The sequence below is a fragment of the Oncorhynchus kisutch genome, linkage group LG22 (genome assembly GCF_002021735.2).
Source record: "Oncorhynchus kisutch isolate 150728-3 linkage group LG22, Okis_V2, whole genome shotgun sequence".
NCBI lineage: Eukaryota > Metazoa > Chordata > Actinopteri > Salmoniformes > Salmonidae > Oncorhynchus > Oncorhynchus kisutch.
This window is the reverse complement of record NC_034195.2, coordinates 7609210-7630625: the sequence shown is the minus strand read 5'-3', so window position 1 is coordinate 7630625 and position 21416 is coordinate 7609210. Positions and strand designations below refer to the sequence as shown.

The following is a 21416-nucleotide window of genomic DNA, read 5'->3' as shown; positions in this document are numbered from 1 at the left end:
CCTTGTAGGGCCCCAGTGTTGAGGATCAGTGGGGTGGAGATGTTGTTTCCTACCCTCACCACCTGGGGGCGGTCCGTCAGGAAGTCCAGGACCCAGTTGCACAGGGCGGGGTCGAGACCCAGGGTCTTGAGGTTAATGACAAGTTTGTAGGGTACTATGGTGTTGAATGCTGAGCTGTAGTCGATGAACAGCATTCTTACATAGCTATTCCTCTTGTCCAGATGGATTAGGGCAGTGTGCAGTGTGATTGCGATTGCATCGTCTGTGGACCTATTGGGGCGGTAAGCAAATTAGAGTGGGTCTTGGGTGTCAGGTAGGGTGGAGGTGATATGGTCCTTGACTAGTCTCTCAAAGCACTTCATGATGACGGAAGTGAGTGCTAGATAGTCATTTAGCTCCAGGCTGTAATCGCTGCTAAAGGTGTTTCAACAAACTGCTGAGTAAAGAGTCTGAATATTTATGTAAATGTAATATTTACGCTATTAATTTGTCATACATTTGCTAAAATGTCTACAAACCTATTTTTGCTTTGTTATTATGGGGTATTGTGTGTAGATTGATAAGGAAAAAAACAATTTAATCAATTTTAGTTGTAACTTAACAAAATGAGGAAGAAGTCAAGGGGTCTGAATATTTTTCGAATGCACTGTAAATCAGTTTTCAGAGTTGATAGGACATCCTTGTTTTTTTTGTTACCCCCAATTTCGTGGTATCCAATTGTTAATTACTATCTTGTCTCATCGCTACAACTCCCGTACATGCACCTGTCGACCTTGGTTAGTGTGCACTGCGCCCGGCCCACCACAGGAGTTGCTGGTGCGCGATGAGACAAGGATATCCCTACCAGTCAAACCCTCCCTAACCCGGATGACGCTAGGCCAATTGTGCGTCGCCCCACAGACCTCCCGGTTGCGGCCGGCTGCGACAGAGCCTGGGCACGAACCCAGAGTGTCTGGTGGGACAGCCAGCGCTGCGATGCAGCCACCCGGGATGCCACCATCCTTGGTTTTTAACAGAAAATGTAACTCAGCTTCTAGAGATAGTTGTAATAAAGGTATAGGTACGAAATTAAACGTCAAAACAAACAACAGTATGAACAAAATGCTAATATTTGAGTGTCATTGAGTGTCATTGAGTATGAATAGGTTTTTAAGTGCGTATGTGTACTGTCTACAGTACATCTAAGAAACAAATATTGGAATTATATGGAATGCTAGAACTCCTCTGCTAAATGTATTTTTTAACTATAGAAATGATTGGCATTGCAACATAAGGTTTGTATAAAATAACAAGAATAAAATACTGTACTGTTGTTTCTATAAAAATGTTTTTATGTTTTGTCTGAATACTGTACATCTTTAACTGTTTTTTGGTGTTTAGTCTGTTACATATTTTACGTATAATTATTATTACATATTGAAAAGTTCAGATCAAAGGGGAATACATTTTTAGGATTGTAGTGTGTAACTTTTCAATCCATTTCCGTTTGAATGGTTGGATATGAGCTGCATGTGACTTTCCAGCCACAAAACCTCTCATCATTCAGATTTGACTTTCAATCGTTTTTTTATATTCCCTTGTACGTCACATTGCTTGAAGACTCATCTTAAAGTCGCCATTGTGTTTAATATCATAGGTCTTTGAAAAGAGTTTTCGATGCCACAATTAATATTTTCATACCTCCATCCACCAGAGTCACCAGAGTCACCTTCATCTTAGTGGTATTTTTTGGTATTTTATTAGGATCCCCATTAGCTGTTGCAAAAGCAACTCTTCCTGGGGTCCACACAAAACATAATACAGAATGACATACAGAATACAGAACATCAATAGACAAGAAATCGAAAACCTGTAACAATTACCCTTGTTGCTTTTCCCATCCTTTCTTTCCTGGACCTGGTGTTGACACCTCATCGTCTGATTCGTCCACACGTTTTCTCTTCTATCCATTTGCTGCAGGTGGCTCATCTTTAAATGGTTCAACCGTGGGGTTCACATGTTGTTCTTTATTTTTTACGGCCTTTCAAATTTTTCCTGTTTGCCAGGTTCTGAACAAAGGGATGCAAGGTCCTGAACAGTAGTGTCATTCCTTGGTATCAATCCAATCCCTCTCTCAATCTCTCTCAAGGATAGATTTATCCATTCCACAACTGATAATGATTTTAGTCATGTCTACTCTTCTTTAAACTTTATGTAATTTATTTTAAAAGGTTAAAAGGGTTATCTTATATATATTTTTGTATACTGAACAAAAATATCAATGCAAAGTGTTGGTCCCATGTTTTATGAGATAAAATAAAAGATCCCAGAAATGTTCCTTACACACAAAAAGCTTATTTCTCTCAAATGTTTTGCACAAATTTGTTTACATCCCTGTTAGTGAGCTTTTCTGCTAAACTATGATAATCCATACACCCGACAGGTGTGGCATATTAAGAAGCTGATTAAACAGCATGTTCATTACACAGGTGCACCTTGTGCTGGGGACAATAAAAGGCCAAAATGCGCAGTTTTACCACACAACACAATGCCACAGATGTCGCAATTGTTGAGGGAGCGTACAATTGGCATTCTAACTGCAGGAATGTCCACCAGAGCTGTTGCCAGAGAATACGTCCAATCGGTCTCACAACCGCAGACCACCAGCCTAGAACCTCCACATCTGGTTTCTTCACCTGCAGTATCGTCTGAGACAGCTGATGAAACTGTGGATTTGCACAACGGAAGAATTTCTGCACAAACTGTCAGAAACAGTGACGATATCCTGAGGCCCATTGTCATGCCATTCATCTGCCACCATCACCTCATGTTTCAGAATGATAATGCATGGCCCCATATTGCAAGGATCTGTACACAATTCCTGAAAGCTGAAAATGTCCCATGGCCTGCATACTCACCAGACATGTCACCCATTGAGCATATTTGGGATGGTGCCAGAGGGGTGTTTCCTCCCATCGTACCAGTCCCTCTCTGTGATGCTACCTCCTACAGGTTTGAGACACTCAATGCAGAGTCTGGCTGCTGCCTGTTTGTAGACATTGATGAGTGAATATCTGTCATCCGCCATCGATGACCGCTAAGGGCGGAAGAGGACCTAGTGGTAAGGACTTGCGCTTCCTCATCCTCTTCTGCTGCCTGGAGGAGGAAGAGGACAATGACAGGTCCTCAGGGTAGCCATCCAAAATGTTGGCCCATGAGGTCTGGGTAGTCTCCCCACATGGCTTGCACATGTTTGAGGCCCAGGCAGATGACACACAGGCAGTGCATGTCGTTGCCCCACATGGACATACAGGCCTTGAATCAGAGAGGTGCAGGGGAATGCCATAATCGACATCCATGTCTTCAGTGCCTGGGGAACAGTGGGTTAACTGCCTTGCTCAGAACAACAGATTTTTACCTTGTCAGCTCAGGATTTGATCCAGCAACCTTTCGTTTACTGGCCCAATGCTCTAACCACTAGGCTACCTGACACCCCAAATGACATCTCAAGGATGATCAAAGGAAATTGGATGCACCTGAGCTCAATTTGGAGTATCATAGCAAAGGGGTGTGAATACTTATGCAAATGAGATATTTCTGTATTTAATTTTCTACAAATTTGCTAAAATATCTACAAACATGTTTTCACTTTGTCATTATGGGGTATTGGGTGTAGATCGGTTAGAAACTAAATAAAATGAATCCACTTTGAATTGAGACTGTAAGACAACTAAATGTGGAATAAGTCAAAAGGGTATGTATGCTTTCTGATTGCAGCTGAGGTTGCTCGCTCTGATGTTGGCCTACAGCACCGTTTGCAGCGATTTGAGTGAACATTCCATAATCTAGTATCAGTAATTCATGATTTTGTATTTTGTAAGAAATGGCAGTATATCTTCATCACAATATTACATCATCACAAACAAAAGCAAGAGGCATATAGAATTGTCAGCAGAAAGAGGAATGGCATTATTTTAACAACATTGTACATTTGTTACAAAGGATTGGCTTAGTACAGCTTAGGCTTTGGATGTCATACCTTTTAATGTGCTGCTTCGAAACATTTTGTTCGATTTTTGATACTATTTTACATAGACAATTATCTTCGTAGTCCATCAATCAAATGCATCTTCCTTAAATAATCAAATGTTCTATTACATATTATAATAGAGTAGCTCACATCATCCTCACTTCAACACCTGTGTTTCTGTACTGACACCTCAGTAGGTTCTTGAAGGTCTTTCTGAAGGTGACGTTACACAGTGCATAGCACGCTGGGTTGACTGTGCTGTTGATATAACACAGCCAGTAGCCCATGGTCCACGCTGTGTCTGGGACGCAGAAGTGACAGTATGTGCCAATGATGGCCATGACGCTATAAGGAGTCCAGGTGAGAATGAAGGCCAGGAGAATAGCAAAAATAGTCTTGGTCACTTTCCTCTCCCTCGCTACAATCCTTCTCCTCTTCACCTGGGTCTTACTGAAGCTGGGAAATGGGGAAAACATTTTTCTGAGCTGACTAGTTGTATTGGAGCCATTAAGGATAGAGCTTGGCTGGGAGACCTTGGTAGCAGAGCTGTTCTTATCCCCTGTGCGATTGAACGTGACCCTACTGTTGGACCATCTGCAGTCTTGGTTAATCTCACTAGGTAATTGGTCTAGAGAGGGGGTAACATCTGAAGTGGGGATGACATTATTGTTGGCCTGCTCTGTAGAGTCTTTCAGGGCCTTGATAATCGCCTGCTTAGCGCAGACACTCACCTCTGCTTCGATGGAAATGGCCAAGTCGCTCTTTGGCTCAGTGTCTGTCTGGGTTGAGACGCAGCTCCTCTTCAGATGGCAGCTTTGTTTCGGTCGTCCACTAGAGGTCCTCGCTCTGCTACTATGCAGCTCTGCAGTGAGGCGACTGCGGCTGGCAAAGGAGATCCGGGTGTACAGGACAATCATGATGACCGCCGGCAGGTAGAATGCGGTTAGCATCATCCCCAGTGTAACCGAGGGTTTGGACAGGAGCTGGATGTAGCACTCCCCATCAGGGACGATCCGTTTGCCGACGAAGGACTGCCAGAAGAGGATGGCCGGGGCCCAAAGGAACAGAGACAGGAGCCAGGCTGCTGCGATCATCAGCCCAGCCAGTCTGGTGGTCCGCCTGGATGGGTAGGTCAATGGTCGGGTCACGCAGAAGTAGCGGTCGAAGCAGATGATCAGGAGGTTCATAACCGAAGCGTTGCTGACCACGTAGTCCAAGGCCAACCACAGGTCACAGATGACCGCACCCAGGGGCCAGTAGCCCTTGATGATATAGAGGGTGTAGAGGTTCATGGAGAGCAGACCGATGATGAGGTCAGCACACGCCAGGCTGAACAGGAAGTAGTTGTTGACTGTCTGGAGGTGGCGGTTGACTTTGATTGACAGCATCACCAGGACGTTGCCCAGGACGGTGATGAAGCTGAGCGAGCCGGTCACTATGACGATGAGGATCAGTTCAGCAGTGGTGTAACGGCAGCCTGGTCTCCCATAAGCTCCATAGGAGTGGTTGTCGTAGGGATGGACCCAGCTGACGTTGTTTTCCATATCAGATGAAGGCACTTGATGAAAACAAACAAATAAACAAAAAATGTAATACCTAAGGTTGCATTTGAAGATTTTTGATCAAATATCTTACCCGAAAAATGGTTACAATGTCCTCTATTCAATTTTAGTTGCCCATCCAGAATTTTCACAAAGCAACACCTTTTGTCCTTGTAATTCTTAGCTTAATAATAATGAATAGATTATCCTCGAAAGGAAGGGAATTGCATTGTAATAAACACTGCTATGTATTTTTATTCTATGGTCTATGTTGAGATATAAATGTATAACCTATGCCTATGAAAAGCTAATGTGGAGAAATGTTTTATGCATTGCTAAAGGGGAATTCTAATGTAACTTTCCAAGTTGGATCAGGTGAAGTATGCTTGCCGAATGAAAAACAAACCTGTGCACTAGAAGTTGTCATACTGTTTGTATTCATGCGGGTTACATATCTGACAGGAATTAACTGATAAACTTACCCCTCAAATTAGAAGAAAGACTCTCGAAATCTTCAGTGTAATTTAAAGCAAATGTCCAGTCCTAACAAAAATCACACATCAAACTTAAATTACAAATTGGGCTGCCTGTAGTCCCACCGTCCCAGTCTGCAAGCATCTTCCTAACCAATCCACAAGTGATTTACACACAGCATTAGCATCTTCACGAACATCTGTATGGTCTACCAGCTCTATGGCTGATGTTCTCAATTAGGTCCACTCAAGTCTCCTTGCAGTAAAAGACTGGCAACACCTAGTAACGTCACAGATCTCTTGATATGTTTTCATGCAATAAGGACGGGCCTCCCCTCGAAGCCGGATTCATCTCTAGGTGTCTTCCTTTCAGGGAGTGTTTCCTGGTTCACTGTTCATCTCTGCTTCTGTTTGCTCTAGGCCAGGTCACTGTACAAGCACTTTCTGTGACAACTGCTGATTTAAAGGGCTTTACATTTAATTGATTGAATAACACCACAGTATAGAGACTGTACCAATGTTTTCTGTTTCTTCAAGTGCAGCCTGTTTTCTGAATTTCAGCACAACCTTCAATGGATAGCTACACAATATAGTCACTGCAAATGACATCACGGATGTATATACTAATCAACGCAATGGTCCAAACCAAGTACCAGATCCCTGAATAACCCACGCCTTAGTGATGTTTCCCATTTTCATTTGCCTTTTTTCATTGTCAACATTACATAGGATCTTTGGTGTTCCCATATGTGATATATAGCGCTTATTGGATTTGTACTGTAATCTCAATACATCTTAAAAGAACAGAAAATCTTCATCACATCAGAACTCTAAAACATTTGAGACAATTGATAAGAGGTTAGGGGGAGAGACACAAGTCAAGTCATACAGATAGATACTACAGTAGATACTGCACCTTACCTGGTATCCTTTTCTTCACCATCACTGACCTGAGGACTGTTAGAGAAACAGTATAGAGAAAACCGAGAGTCCTTTCACTGGTCAGTGTTCATGAAATAAAGAAGATAAGGAATGTATGTTTATTAAGTATTGTGACAGCAACTGTATGCCATCAACCCTCCACATTAGCCTCCTGGACAATTGAATACTGTCGTCAATATACTGTAGTTATGTGTGATGTTTCGACCAAGCTTAGTTTGTTCCTAGTTTTAATATGCAGCATAGGTCTTCTGTGAAAGAAGTTGAACAAGTAGCTGATTGAAGAAGCACAGGTGGAAATTGTCATCTAACAAAAATGTATATCAAATCTATATTAAATCAACCATCCAAACATAGAAAGATAAGCATAAGTAGGGTGTCCAATCATTGTCGCTATCATAATCTGTTCAAAAGTTATAGGGTTTTTATCCTTGTAGGATGGCCAAGATTAGGGTGACAAAATCAATGGATGCCAGAGAAAAAAATGAGTAGTTAAAAAAAATCTGGAAAACAGCATTGCGTCAGCTAGGCTGATTGCCGCGCGACAATTACTGCAAACTGACAGGCTCATGGCTGATCTTATCATCTTTCTTCTCGAATCCGGAGGACATGTAGTATTTTAATATTTTAATATACTCTTCATATTAACACGAAATTTCTGTTTTTTCCCCAAAAATGTATCAGAAAAACAACCGTATCTCTGTGAAATGTCAACAAAGCACTGTATCGCAAACTTTTGATTTTCAATTTGTGTCACGTTAATTTTGCGACCCGAGGAAACAACTGCAGAAGACCACCACAACACTTCAAAAGTCGCTGCCAAAAGCGGCACCGCTGTTAGTGCTCCGTGTTTATTAAAGGTTGTATTAATTTACCAAATCTGATTTTTTTTAAATATAATGTTAATATATTTGAAAAAGACCCCACTGAACGATTCAGAACATTAATAATAGTATTTGTCTTGGTAAAATGTATTTTAGAACGTAATTGAAATTTCATCAGCAAAGCCTGTTTTCACCCACTCTGGGTAAGGAATAAGAGTGATAATTCGCCATTGACAGCAAGTATGACATAGTATGTCATATGACAGCAAGTCACAGTTTGACTACATACTAGCAACAACAGTTTTAGTAGATTAAGAATAAGTAGTAGCAGGAACTATTGTAAACCATATCTGCACTGAGCTCTGACTCACATGGTTTTAAAACAATCAAAACGAGGCTCACAAACAGCCTAGAGACTGTGAAATACAGTGGCCCCAAGGTAGTGAAAGATACAAATTGATCGAAAACCAAGGCCAACATATTAAACATGCTTGGGACAATGCTGCTATCACTGTCAAGCAAAATATATTTTATCTGTGGGAAAAACTGGGTTTGTATCTGTATGTTTCACACAAACTGCATATCAGAGACCACTCCACACGTGCCTTAACACAAAGACTATGGATAGTAAAAAATTATAATATTCATAATATACACTGAACAAATATATAAACAATGTGTAAAGTGTTGGTCCCATGTTTCAAGAGCTGAAATAAACGATCCTAGAAATTTTCCATATGCAACAAAAAGCTTAATTTCTCAAATTTTGTGCACAAATTTGTTTACATCCCTGGTAGTGAGAATTTCTCCTTTGCCAAGATAATCCATCCACCTGACAGGTGTGCTATATCAAGAAGCTGATTAAACAGCATGATCATTACACAGGTGCACCTTGTGCTGGGGACACTAAAATGTGCAGTTTTGTCACACAACGCCACAGATGTCAAGTTTGTGGGAGTGTGCAATTGGCATGCTGACTGCAGGAATGGCCACCAGAGCTGTTGCCAGATAATTTAATGTTCATTTCTCGACCATAAGTTGCCTCCAATGTCATTTTAGAGAATTTGGCAGTACATCCAACCAGCCTCACAACCGCAGACCACGTGTATGGTGTTGTGTGGGTGAGCGGTTTGCTGACGTCAATGTTGTGAACAGAGTGCCCCATGGTGGCGGTGGGGTTATGGTAAAGGCAGCCATAAGCTACAGACAACAAACTCAGCATTTTAGTTATGGCAATTTAAAAGCACAGAGATACCGTTACAAGATCCCGAGGCCCATTGTCGTACCATTCATCCTCCACCATCGCCTCATGCTTCAGCATGATCCCATGTTGCAACGATCTGTACACAATTCCTGGAAGCTGAAAATGTCAGTTTTTCCATGCCCTGCATACTCACCAGACATGTCACCCATCGAGCATGTTTTGGATGCTCTGGATCGACATGCACAACAGCGTGTTCCAGTTCCTGCCAATATCCAGCAACTTCACACAGCCATTGAATGGGAGTGGGACAACATTCCACAGGCCACAATCAGCAGCCTGATCAACTGTATGCGAAGGAGATGTCGCGCTGCTCGAGCCAAATGGTGGTCACACCAGGTACTGACAGGTTTTCCTGATCCACACCCCTACCTTTCAGGTACAGTATCGGTGACCAACAAACTCATATCTGTATTCCTATTCATGTGAAATGGGCATAATGAATTTTTCTATTGACTAATTTCCTTAAATGAACTGTAACTCAGTAAAATATTTGAAATGGTTGCATTTATATTTTTGTTCAGTATTAATACAAACAAGCAGAGGGACCATTGCAGACTGCATTCCTCCCAACTAAAAGGAAGAATGCAATCTGTCACTTTAAAAAGGCATAAACTCCCTCAAGATCCAATGTGGTGCTCCGCAGGGGACGATTCTTTGACCTCCACTTCTAGTTGAAATGAATGCTCTGCCAAACACAAGTGGTACAGAGGGACCATTGCACTTGTTAAGCTTAAATCAGCAGTATTTCCCCACTTCTAAACATGTATCTCTGCAGTCTGGAGTATGAAAACTTGATTTGTTTGAAGAAACACTCGCAGCTAAAGGTAGTGCCATGTATCTGTGGGTAAAGCACACAATGAACCTATAGATGACATTGGTTACTTTAGGTATTCAATACCGCAGGTCATAGCTATAGAACGTACCTGTAGTTTTTTCATTAAAGAAATAATACGATTTCCATCTCTTCACAGAACTGTTCCATGTTTTGTCAACAAATCTCTTTAATTACACCACAGAAAAGTCAAAGCCAATGAAGTGAACAAACTTGATAGTTTGATATAGTTGTTTTGTAATATTAGGTGAGACAGTTTACCTTTGTATACCATTGATTTGCACTGTTAAATGTGTAGTTGTGGACCTACATCATGTGTATCATTCAGGGTGAGGGACATATGGGAGAAGTGATGCGGTACAGCGCTCTTTCACACAAAACAGACACATGAACAGACAACTTTTGTTTCTTCTTTTTAAATCTTCTCTAATCAAGTAAAGCCAGGAGGAGCATTCAGATAGTTCAACAGTTATTTTTCACCTGCCAGGCAATTTGACTTTCTTCTAATCAGTAAGACAGTTTTCATACATGCAACAAACAGCTTGCTTAGAGCCGCACACACAGCAACAAAAAAAAAACAGGGCACTCTTCATTCGCTCCTTTCATTAGGTCCTGTACTCTCACTCAATATGGCATTTTCAGCTAATGTTCATTAACCCCTTCTCTCCTCCCCCCAAGAAATCCAAATCCCAACCACTTAAACTATCAATATAAGAACCCTACAAAGCGATACAAAATGTGAATAGCTAAGCATTATGGGTCATTTTAAAAATAAAAGTTAAATGGGCCATTCTTTCTCTCGCCTTTAAGCACCCGACGCGGTCATGGGGCTTTAGTGAAATGATATGCTAAGGACACTGCCTGTCACAATAGGCCAGATGTACCTCTGACGACATTACAGTACAAAACCATTAAAAATGAATGGTGATCAAGAATTCAAGTTCAAAATAAAAAAAATGACTGGTTCAGCAGGGGGACAGGTTGAGATTACAATCGAAAGCTCTCGACCCTGACGTACCAAACCACACCATTAGGGCAGAGTAACTAAGAGAGATTCTACATATACCAACCTTCTGGCCCACACATACATACAGACACACACAGAACAGCTCTTCTTCAATGCTTCTGAAGCGCTGGGTGTGTTGGTGCTGGGGTTTGCCTGAAGACGCTCAGTGAAGACACTCCTCATTGACAGACAGCTATGGATAAGCCAATCCAGCTAGCCCCCTGCTCTCTCCCCCTCAGAGTCTTTGTGGGAAGGGGAGGGTCACTGTGCGTAATTCAAGTCAACAGTCAGGTTTGTTTTACTGAATCCTAAATGGTAACTACTCGTCTCTCACGGGGTCCCTGGAGCAACAGTGGCAAGTGCAGGCGACAGGGGGCTCTAGGTCTGGTCTGGTTCCGGGGGATGGTCTCCATCACACTTTTAGGCCGGAGGGGTGGGGGTTTGTGGAGTGTGTGACCAGGGACCAGATAGTAAACAAGTCCTGACCCGAACCTCACCTCTCACCATACACACCTCGACACCAAACACAGTCACTTTAGTGCAACAGGAGAGGAATGACGGTGCTGCTTTTCAGCATGACAAGCCAGGCAAGATGGCTGGCTAATGCTTCCCCAAACAGATGTGGGAGTTTGAGTTTGTTTGTCCTTCAATGCTGATTTGTCTGTATTTTGCTAGACTTTTGTACTGATGGCGTTCCCTTTTTTTGTCGGAAACAATGCAGCATTATTGAAAACATGCAGTAGAATAGTACAGTATCAATAGTCAGAAATGATCGATTAGACATTAACATTACATCCACCATTTTGTATACATCCACCATATCCTACTTGAACTTGAAGCAATAGGGGACTCTTAACTTTGAATCAGATGCTCTGTACACTTGGGGCCTGATGGGTAATATGGACAACAATTATTTTGAGGGGACCTCTCTGACGTAGTCAATCTACACTGAACAAAAATATAAACGCAACATGTAAAGTGTTGGTCCCATGTTTCATGAGGTGAACTAAATCCCAGAAATTTTCCATATGCACAAATATCATATTGCTCTCAAATGTTGTACACAAATGTGTTTATATCCATGTAAGTGACCATTTCTCCTTTGTCAAGATAATCTATCCACCTGACAGATGTGGCATATCAAGAAGCTGATTAAACAGCATGATCATTACACAGGTGCACCTTGAGCTGGGGACAATGAAAGTCCACTAAAATGCGCAGTTGTCACACAACACAATGCCACAGATGTCTCAAGTTGAGGGAGTGTGCAATTGGCACGCTGACTAAAGGAATGTCAACCAAAACTGTTGCCAGAGAATATAATGTTAATTTCTCTACCATAAGCTGTCGCCAATGTCGTTTTAGAGAATTTCGCAGTACGTCCAACTGGCCTCGCAACCACGCCAGCTCAGGACCTTCACATTCAGCTTTTTCCCCTGTGGGATCGTCTCAGGGGGTGGGGTACTGAGGAGACTCTCTTTGTAATAAAGCCCTTTGGTGGGGAAAAACTCATTCTGATTGGCTGGGCCTAGCTGCCAAGTGGGTGGGCCTATGCCCTCCTAGGCCCACTCATGGCTGCGCCCCTGCACAGTCATGTGAAATCCATAGATTTGGGCCTAATTTATTTCAATTGACTGATTTCCTTATATGAACTGTAACTCAGTAAAATATTTGACATTTTTGTATGTTGCATTTATATTTTTGTTCAGTATATAATAAAAAACAAAAAAACAGGCAGCTGAAGATTCTCTTGAAAGGCATGGCTTTCGTTATGCCACACGCATCTCATGATTCATACAACAATATGATTCAGTCCTCGCTATGCATTATCATCAAATTACAAATACACGTCCTACAACTTGGCAGCAACAAAAAAAAAAGAAAGAAAGAAAAAAAGCTTCCAAATATAGCAAACGCTATTTCACATCAAATCACATGGCACCAGAACGCTGCACACACTGGAAACTGTCTGTTTCTTGTTGTTGTTTACAATTACCCTTACATGGCACTTTGAATGGAGTAACCTTGTCTATCGGTCACACCTATGCAAAGAGAAAGGACTGAAAAAATTAATCTCAGCATCGGTACCCCGGTGCTGGCACAATTCAAGTAAAAGCCTTTCTGACATGGAATGATCATACACCTAAGGTCCATTTTAAGTGCACACAAATGCAGGGGGATCACAATGCCACTGATGGGTGCAGCATGGGGAGGGGAGGGGGGGGGGGGGAGCTTATGTCCCTTGTGTTCAGGGCTGGATACCCTGCCGAGTCTGAGCACCCATTCTTTGTGAGATAAGGCTTTGAGGAGAAGCGCACCAGCAAGACAGGGCCATACTGTTCCTTTATGCCGGGCGTACACTACACGACTTTCAACATCCAAACATCGCTGAGCCGCTCACATTGAACAACCGTCTCTTACCTGTAGTTTGTCTTGCCAACGTAGTGGTGCGCACACTAAACGATGTGGTACAAGACAAGATTCTTCACTTAGTCGGGAGGATTCTCGATACCACGCTGTCTGGCGAAAACAAGGTGATGTGATTAGATTGTTAACGCTGCTAGAACGAGCTGTGGCTCAAAGCATCCTCAAAAGTTTATAGTCAGACATCCACGCTTGCCATAGAGTTGAAATATCTAGCCAATACATTTTGCTTGTGAACTTCATAGCGGTAACCATTTGACACTTTGGCTTTTAAGGCAAGTACAAACGCCTACTAGCTAGCTAGTAGTAGTCGTCGTCGCTCCTGTTCGAGAATCTACACATTATGGTTGATGTGATACATCATCTCACTGGCTTCTACTCTGGCGAGCTCACATTGCCCTTGCCGATCACCGTTCTCAAAACGCGTCATTATTACATCTCACACTACAAGAGCATTACACATTGTGCCAATAAAATCAAACATGTTTGAAAATATTGGGACGTCTTGTACGGTTCAAGTTGGCAACAACATGGTCTCCGATCTCAAAAACTTGTCTGCGACAACTAAATCGGGGGCCAAAAATCGTGTAGTGTACAACTCGGCTTTAGGGTTCGTGATACACCGTCTGTCGACCCAAAGCACTCACCCACTATCTCCTCTGAGGGATTCTCTCCCTCTCCTGGGCAATAAGGGCCAAGTCACACAGAACTCTACCTGCTGTAAGGGTCACCTGGGTAACTATCTCTGTTGTTACTGCCGTTGTTGTTGTTGTTGTTGTTATTATTGTTGCCATTTCTGCCGGTGCCAGAGGGGTAAGAGCCGCGAGAGGAAGAAGAGGAGGAGAAGAGCAGGGAGGAAGAGGGGCCTGGCTCAGAATCGTCCATTCGGCCGGCTCCTTCAAACACGTTGTCGATGTCCATGGCCATTGAGAGACTGGCCCCCTCACCCTCTGAGGCTAGGCCAGGGGGTTGTGGTTGAGAGAGGGAGGGCAGACCCCACACCTGGCCTGGGCGAGGCTCTGAGGGAGCAGGGGGGTGCTCCAGGCTGAGACACAGGGAGTTGAGGGGGCAAGCGGAAGGGGAGGCTGTAGAGGGGCCAGGGTCGGCCAGAATAGGGTCACCGCTGCTAGGCCGCTTGGCTGCAGCACCCGCCCCAGTCTGGGAGCCGCGGTGGATGCGGTGGCTGACAATAATGTTGTTGCCAAACCCACCCATGGAAGCCATGGTGGTGCTCTGCTCCCGCTGGACCACCGCTGTCATTCCGCCCTCTGCGATGAGCCGGCGGATCCGCGCCAGGGCGTCCTCTCCCGGGGCGTACTCTGGGGCCTCACCTGGGACAGAGGGAGGGAGGGAACGAGAGAAGATTGAGCGATGATAATTCATGCTTTCAAGCTGCAGATTGTGTGGCACGTCACCAAAAAAAACGATGTAATGTAATGAAAACTTAATTGGCCCCGGGGAGGAAGTTAATATGTCAGTCTGCTGTTATTCCTTGAAAGCCCAGTGTTCAGTTCAGATGGTTGGTGGAAGAGGGCGGTTATGAGGAAACCATCGAGGGCCATAGGAAATGACTCCAAGAGGGGAGAAATTCAATTATGCCTGCTGAAATTGAATTTTGTCCCAGTTCCTAAACCCCTTTGACTCACTGTTGGACTGTCTGTCAAAGTATGTACCTCTCTCACTCAGGGAGAGCGAGGTAGAGCTAGAGCTACGATTGTGAGATATGGCATATACATTTTATTGGATAAATTTGGGTCACCGGTTCACAATTTGATCTTTTCTGAGATCTCTGCCAACCAAGGAGGAAAGGAGCCAACCAAAAGGAGCCAACCAAAAGCCATGCCTTTCACACCATCACACCTGGTGTGATCAGATCATTATGGAAAAATAGATCTACTAAAATGAGGGAAAGAGTGAGCCCACTTCATAGGATGACACATATGGGCTAAAAGGCTAATTAATTTAACTAATGTTTCATTAGACTGTAACTTTCTTACAGTAGCTAGCGAACATATCCTACATTTCTGTTGCACATATAATAGAAACCAGTACCAAGGCTATCGATTTATGCACACTTTCCAATTTTTTATTGGGGTAGATCAAATATGCTATTATTACATTTATTATTTGCCTACATTTGCAAAATCTGTAGACTAATGACAATTTCATAAAATGATGCAGGGGATTTCGTTTGAAAGCCAGGGCCAATTTGCCTTCTCTCAAGTGAGCAAGACAATGTCTAATTTTATAAAATGAATTTGTATTTTATATGTTTGCATCCAATATTCTTGCATCAAATACCCGACTCTGTGAAAGTTGTGTATCGATCACACACACACACACACACACACACACACACACACACACGTTCAAAAGTTTGGGGTCACTTAGAAATGTCCTTGTTTTTAAAAGAAAAGCACATTTTTTGTCCATTAAAATGACATCAAATTGATCAGAAATACAGTGTAGACATTATTAAATGACTATTGTAGCTGGAAAAGGCAGATTGTTTATGGAATCCCTACATAGGCGTACAGAGGCCCATTATCAGCAACCATCACTCCTGTGTTCCAATGGCACGCTGTTAGCTAATCCAAGTTTATAATTTTAAAAGGCTAATTGATCACTAGAAAACACTTTTGCAATTATGTTAGCACAGCTGAAAACTGTTGTCCTGATTAAAGAAGCAATAAATTTGGCCTTTAGACTAGTTGAGTATCTGGAGCATCAGCATTTATGGGTTCGATTAAAGGCTCAAAATGGCCAGAAACTAGCACTTTCTTCTGAAACTCATCAGTCTATTCTTGTTCTGAGAAATGAAGGCTGTTCCATGCGAAAAATTGCTAAGAAACTGAAGATCTCATTTAACGCTGTGCACTACTCCCTTCACAGAACAGCGCAAACTGGCGCTAACCAGACTAGAAAGAGGAGTGGGAAGCCCCGGTGCACAATCTAGCAAGAGGACAAGTACATTAGAAGCAGACGCCTCACAAGTCCTCAACTGGCAGCTTCATTCAGTAGTACCCGCAAAACACCAGTATCAACATCAACAGTGAAGAGCCGTCTCCGGGATGCTGCCTTCTAGGCAGAGTTGCAAAGAAAATGCCATATATCTGACTGGCCAATAAAAAGAAAAGATTAAGATGGGCAAAAGAATACAGACACTGGACAGAGGAACTCTGCCTAAAAGGCCAACATCCCAGAGTCGCCTCTTCACACACACACGCATATATATATATATATTTGTATATATTTCCTTTATTACCCTCCAACCCACCACCAATTGGAGAAAACTCGTGAACAACAACAACATGTTAGGCCTGTAATTCCAGTTTATACATTTTATGGACACAGTCTATTTTAAAATAGTTATATTTAGTTTGTTTTTACTCCTGTTCTTCCCCTACCCTCAACCTCTCCCATCTATTTCTGATGTCCATCTGGTTTGATTTCTGTTTGCCATATCTTTCAAACTGTGCTCTTTCACAAAACGTTCTTAATCTATATACACTACCGGTCAAAAATGTTAGACCGCCTACTCATTCAAGGGTTTTTCTTAATGTTTTACTATTTTATACATTGTAGAATAATATTGAAACTCGTCACTTGATGGTTTTTGTGACTGCACTTGAAGAAACCAATGTTTTTGAAATGTAACTGTGTAATGATTTGCTGGGCGCTGTTCAGATAATCGCATGGTTTGCTTTCACCGTAAAGCCTTTTTGAAATCTAACACCGTGGTTAACAAGAAGTTTATCTTTAAACCGATGTATAACACTTGTATGTTTTATTAATTTTTACAACAAGTATTTCTGTTTTTGAATTTAGCGCTCTGCAATTTCACTGGATGTTGGCCAGGTGGGACGAGTGAGGTTAATTGAAATGCATTCCAGGTGACTATCTCATGAAGCTGGTTGAAAGAATGCCAAGTGTTACACAAAGCTGTCATCAAGGCAAAGGGTGGCTATTTGAAGAATCTCAAATATAAAATGTATTTAGATTTGTTTAATACTTTTCTGGTTACTACATGATTCCATATGTGTTATTTCGTAGTTTAGAGGTCTTCACTATTATTCTACAATGTAGAAATAATAAAAAGAAAACCCTTGAATGAGTAGGTGTTCTAAAACTTTGGACTGGTACTGTATGTTTTACATTAGTGGTTATTTGTCCCAACCTTTAGCTCCATTCAACCCCTCCCGTCTCTCTCTTATCACCATCCATATTGGATTTCTATTTGCCATATATTTTTCAACTGTGCTGTTTCACAAAAAAACTATTTTCTCATTGTTTCTACAGATGGAATTTGAAAATATATTTTTTGCTAAACATAGATTATTGATCGATTGACTATGACCTTCTCAGATCGCCCAGTAGTGCTATCTGCAGGGTTATCTCCGGGTAAATATTGCAATTCAGCCATTCCTGGACCTGTGACCAAAAACAAGCGACATATGGACAGTACCAAAACAAATTAACTAATGATTCGGCCTCTTCGCAGCAAAATCTGCGAGCTGGGAAGGTCAATAACATTCTATTGGTTGCAAGAATTTTGTATAATAATTTAAAATTTAAAAATTCAAAGTTTTGAATCTGCCGTTGTTTTGCATATCAGTTCATAACTGATGGGGCGGCAGGGTAGCCTAGTGGTTAGAGCGTTGGGCTAGTAACCTGAAGTTTGCAAGTTCAAATCCCCGAGCTGACACGGTACAAATCTGTCGTTCTGCCCCTGAACAGGCAGTTAACCCACTGTTCCTAGGCCGTCATTGAAAATAAGAATTTGTTCTTAACTGACTTGCCTAGTTAAATAAAAAAGGTAAAAAAAAAAAAACTATGCACCATGGAATCAGTATGTTAAAAACCTCTTCCCAACTATTTTCCAATCTATATGGCATGGCTGTCATTTTTTTGGTCCTTAAATGAAACTGGTATACTTTTTATTATTCATCACAATTTTCATTAACCAATTATAGTCTTTAATGCAGCACCAACAAACATGTTGATGGATGTGATTTTGACGCCATTTCCGGTCACAACTTGCAGACTTGTTTACGTGTTGCTGTGCGTTTTGTTGCCAACCTTACTTTGCTACCTGACAACTTTACGGTTTTTACTTTTTAATTACCGTTTATATTTTTGTTTTTTCCCCTCAACTTTTTTTTCTTCATTCAACTTTTTCACTCCAGACAGACATCTGGACATCGTTTGTCAGGACCTCCAACAGCTGAAGCTAAGTAGTAACATTAACATGATGCCTTCTAATTGCAGTCGCTGTACTCCTAATTTACAGGAGAACGATCGCCTTATGGCGAGGGTAGCTGTGCTACAAGCCCAGCTTCAGACGCAATCGTTAGGCAAGGGTAATTTCAGTGTAGGAAAGGATGAAACAGCGTCTGTGCCACCAGAAAGTACAGCTAGTAACGTTAGTATAAATCCCCTCGCACGGTCCCCGCAGCCGGACAACTTTCTCACGGTTTCTGGAGGGAAATGCTGTAGGAATGCTCAACCGGTGTCGCTCATTCAGCCGACAGAAACTTCAACTGGTTTTCCCCATTAAGCAACGAGTCGGAGTCAGAGGCCGAGCCTTCTCGTCTCTACTCCTCACGTTACGGGGTCTGAGACGCTGAAGCTTCCCACCATTAGCTCTGACAAATTGAAAACTCTGGTCATTGGCGACTCCATTACCCGCAGTATTAGACTTAAAACGAAACATCCAGCGATCATACACTGTTTACCAGGGGAATCTGAAGATGATGCAGCTAAAACTGGCGAGTGTAGAAAGTATAGAGATATTGTTATCCACGTCGGCACCAACGATGTTAGGATGAAACAGTCAGAGATCACCAAGCGCAACATAGCTTCAGCGTGTAAATCAGCTAGAAAGATGTGTCGGCATCGAGTAATTGTCTCTGGCCCCCTCCCAGTTAGGGGGAGTGATGAGCTCTACAGCAGTCTCACAACTCAATCGCTGGTTGAAAACGGTTTTCTGCCCCTCCCAAAAGATAGAATTTGTAGATAATTGGCCCTCTTTCTGGGACTCACCCACAAACAGGACCAAGCCTGACCTGCTGAGGAGTGACGGACTCCATCCTAGCTGGAGGGGTGCTCACATCTTATCTACCAACATAGACAGGGCTCTAACTCCTCTAGCTCCACAATGAAATAGGGTGCAGGCCAGGCAGCAGGCTGTTAGCCAGCCTGCCAGCATAGTGGAGTCTGCCACTAGCACAGTCAGTGTAGTCAGCTCAGCTATCCCCATTGAGACCATGTCTAGGTTGGCAATTATAGTCAATGAACTAATCACTCATCATAATCTTGATGTTGGCCTGACTGAAACATGGCTTAAGATGGCTTAAGCCTGATGGATTTACTGTGTTAAATGAGGCCTCACCTCCTAGCTACACTAGTGACCATATCCCCCGTGCATCCCGCAAAGGCGGAGGTGTTGCTAACATTTACAATAGCAAATTTCAATTTACATTTAAAAAAAAATTTCATCTTTTGAGCTTCTAGTCATGAAATCTATGCAGTCTACTCAATCACTTTTTATAGCTACTGTTTATAGGCCTCCTGGGCCATATACAGCGTTCCTCATTGAGTTCCCTGAATTCCTATTGGACCTTGCAGTCATAGCAGATAATATTCTAATCTTTGGTGACTTTAATATTCACATGGAAAAGTCCACAGACCCACTCCAAACGGCTTTCGGAGCCATCATCGACTCAGTGGGTTTTGTCCAACATGTCTCTGGACCTACTCACTGTCACAGTCATACTCTGGACCTAGTTTTGTCCCATGGAATAAATGTTGTGGATCTTAGTGTTTTTCCTCATAATCCTGGACTATCGGACCACCATTTTATTACGTTTGCAATTGCAACAAATAATCTGCTCAGACTCCAACCAAGGAACATCAAAAGTCGTGCTATAAATAGATTCCTTGAGGTCCTTCCAGACTCCCTCTGTCTACCCAAGGACAAAAATCTGTTAACCACCCTAGGAACTCAATTTAACCTTGCGCAATACCCTAGATGCAGTTGCACCCCTAAGAACTAAAAACATTTGTCATAAGAAACTAGCTCCCTTTTGTACAGAAAATACCCGAGCTCTGAAGCAAGCTTCCAGAAAATTGGAACGGAAATGGCGCCACACCAAACTGGAAGTCTTCCGACTAGCTTGGAAAGACAGTACCGTGCAGTATCGAAGAGCCCTTACTGCTGCTCGATCATCCTATTTTTCCAACTTAATTGAGGAAAATAAAGAACAATCCGAAATTCCTTTTTGATACTGTCGCAAAGCTAACTAAAAAGCAGCATTCCCCAAGAGAGGATGGCTTTCACTTCAGCAGTAATAAAGTTGAGGAAAAGATCATGATTATTAGAAAGCAAATTACGGACTCCTCTTTAAATCTGCGTATTCCTTCAAAGCTCAGTTGTCCTGAGTCTGCACAACTCTGCCAGGACATAGGATCAAGAGAGACACTCCAGTGTTTTAGTACTATATCTCTTGACACAATGATGAAAACAATCATGGCCTCTAAACCTTCAAGCTGCATACTGGACCCTATTCCAACTAAACTACTGAAAGAGCTGCTTCCTGTGCTTGGCCCTCCTATGTTGAACATAATAAACGGCTCTCTATCCACCGGATGTGTACCAACTCACTAAAAGTGGCAGTAATAAAGCCTCTCTTGAAAAAGCCAAACCTTGACCCAGAAAATATTTTTTTAAACTATCGGCCTATATCGAATCTTCCATTCCTCTCAAAAATGTTAGAAAAGGCTGTTGCGCAGCAACTCACTGCCTTCCTGGAGACAAACAATGTATCAGTCTGGTTTTAGACCCCATCATAGCACAGACTGCACTTGTGAAGGTGGTAAATTACCTTTTAATGGCATCAGACCATGTTAACTTTCACTGCTATGCAGATGACACACAGCTGTACATTTCAATAAACATGGTGAAGCCCCAAAATTGCCCTCGCTAGAAGCATGTGTTTCAGACATAAGGAAGTGGATGGCTGCAAACATTCTACTTTTAAACTCGGACAAAACAGAGATGCTTGTTCTAGGTCCCAAGAAACAAAGAGATCTTCTGTTGAATCTG

General features: G+C 42.3%; 2 protein-coding genes across 2 annotated transcripts in view; both read right to left on the bottom strand.

The window, feature by feature from the left end:
- Window positions 1-3672: 3672 nt before the first annotated feature.
- Window positions 3673-5962, bottom strand: chrm4b (cholinergic receptor, muscarinic 4b). The gene has a single exon (XM_031801404.1). The coding sequence runs from the start codon at window positions 5551-5553 to the stop codon at window positions 4156-4158; it is 1398 nt and encodes a 465-aa protein (XP_031657264.1). The 5' UTR covers window positions 5554-5962; the 3' UTR covers window positions 3673-4155.
- Window positions 5963-10014: 4052 nt separating this feature from the next.
- ambra1b (autophagy/beclin-1 regulator 1b) overlaps window positions 10015-21416 on the bottom strand; it is a 54500-nt gene continuing 43098 nt past the window's right edge. Inside the window, exon 18 of the mRNA XM_020455655.2 lies at window positions 10015-14643. Within this exon, the coding sequence (XP_020311244.1) occupies window positions 14024-14643 (620 nt within the window). The 3' untranslated portion in view covers window positions 10015-14023. The remainder of the gene's footprint in view (window positions 14644-21416) is intronic.

Coding starts and splice junctions, on each gene's coding strand:
- chrm4b (XM_031801404.1), bottom strand. CDS start 5,553: ATGGAAAACAACGTCAGCTGGGTCCATCCCTACGACAACCACTCCTAT.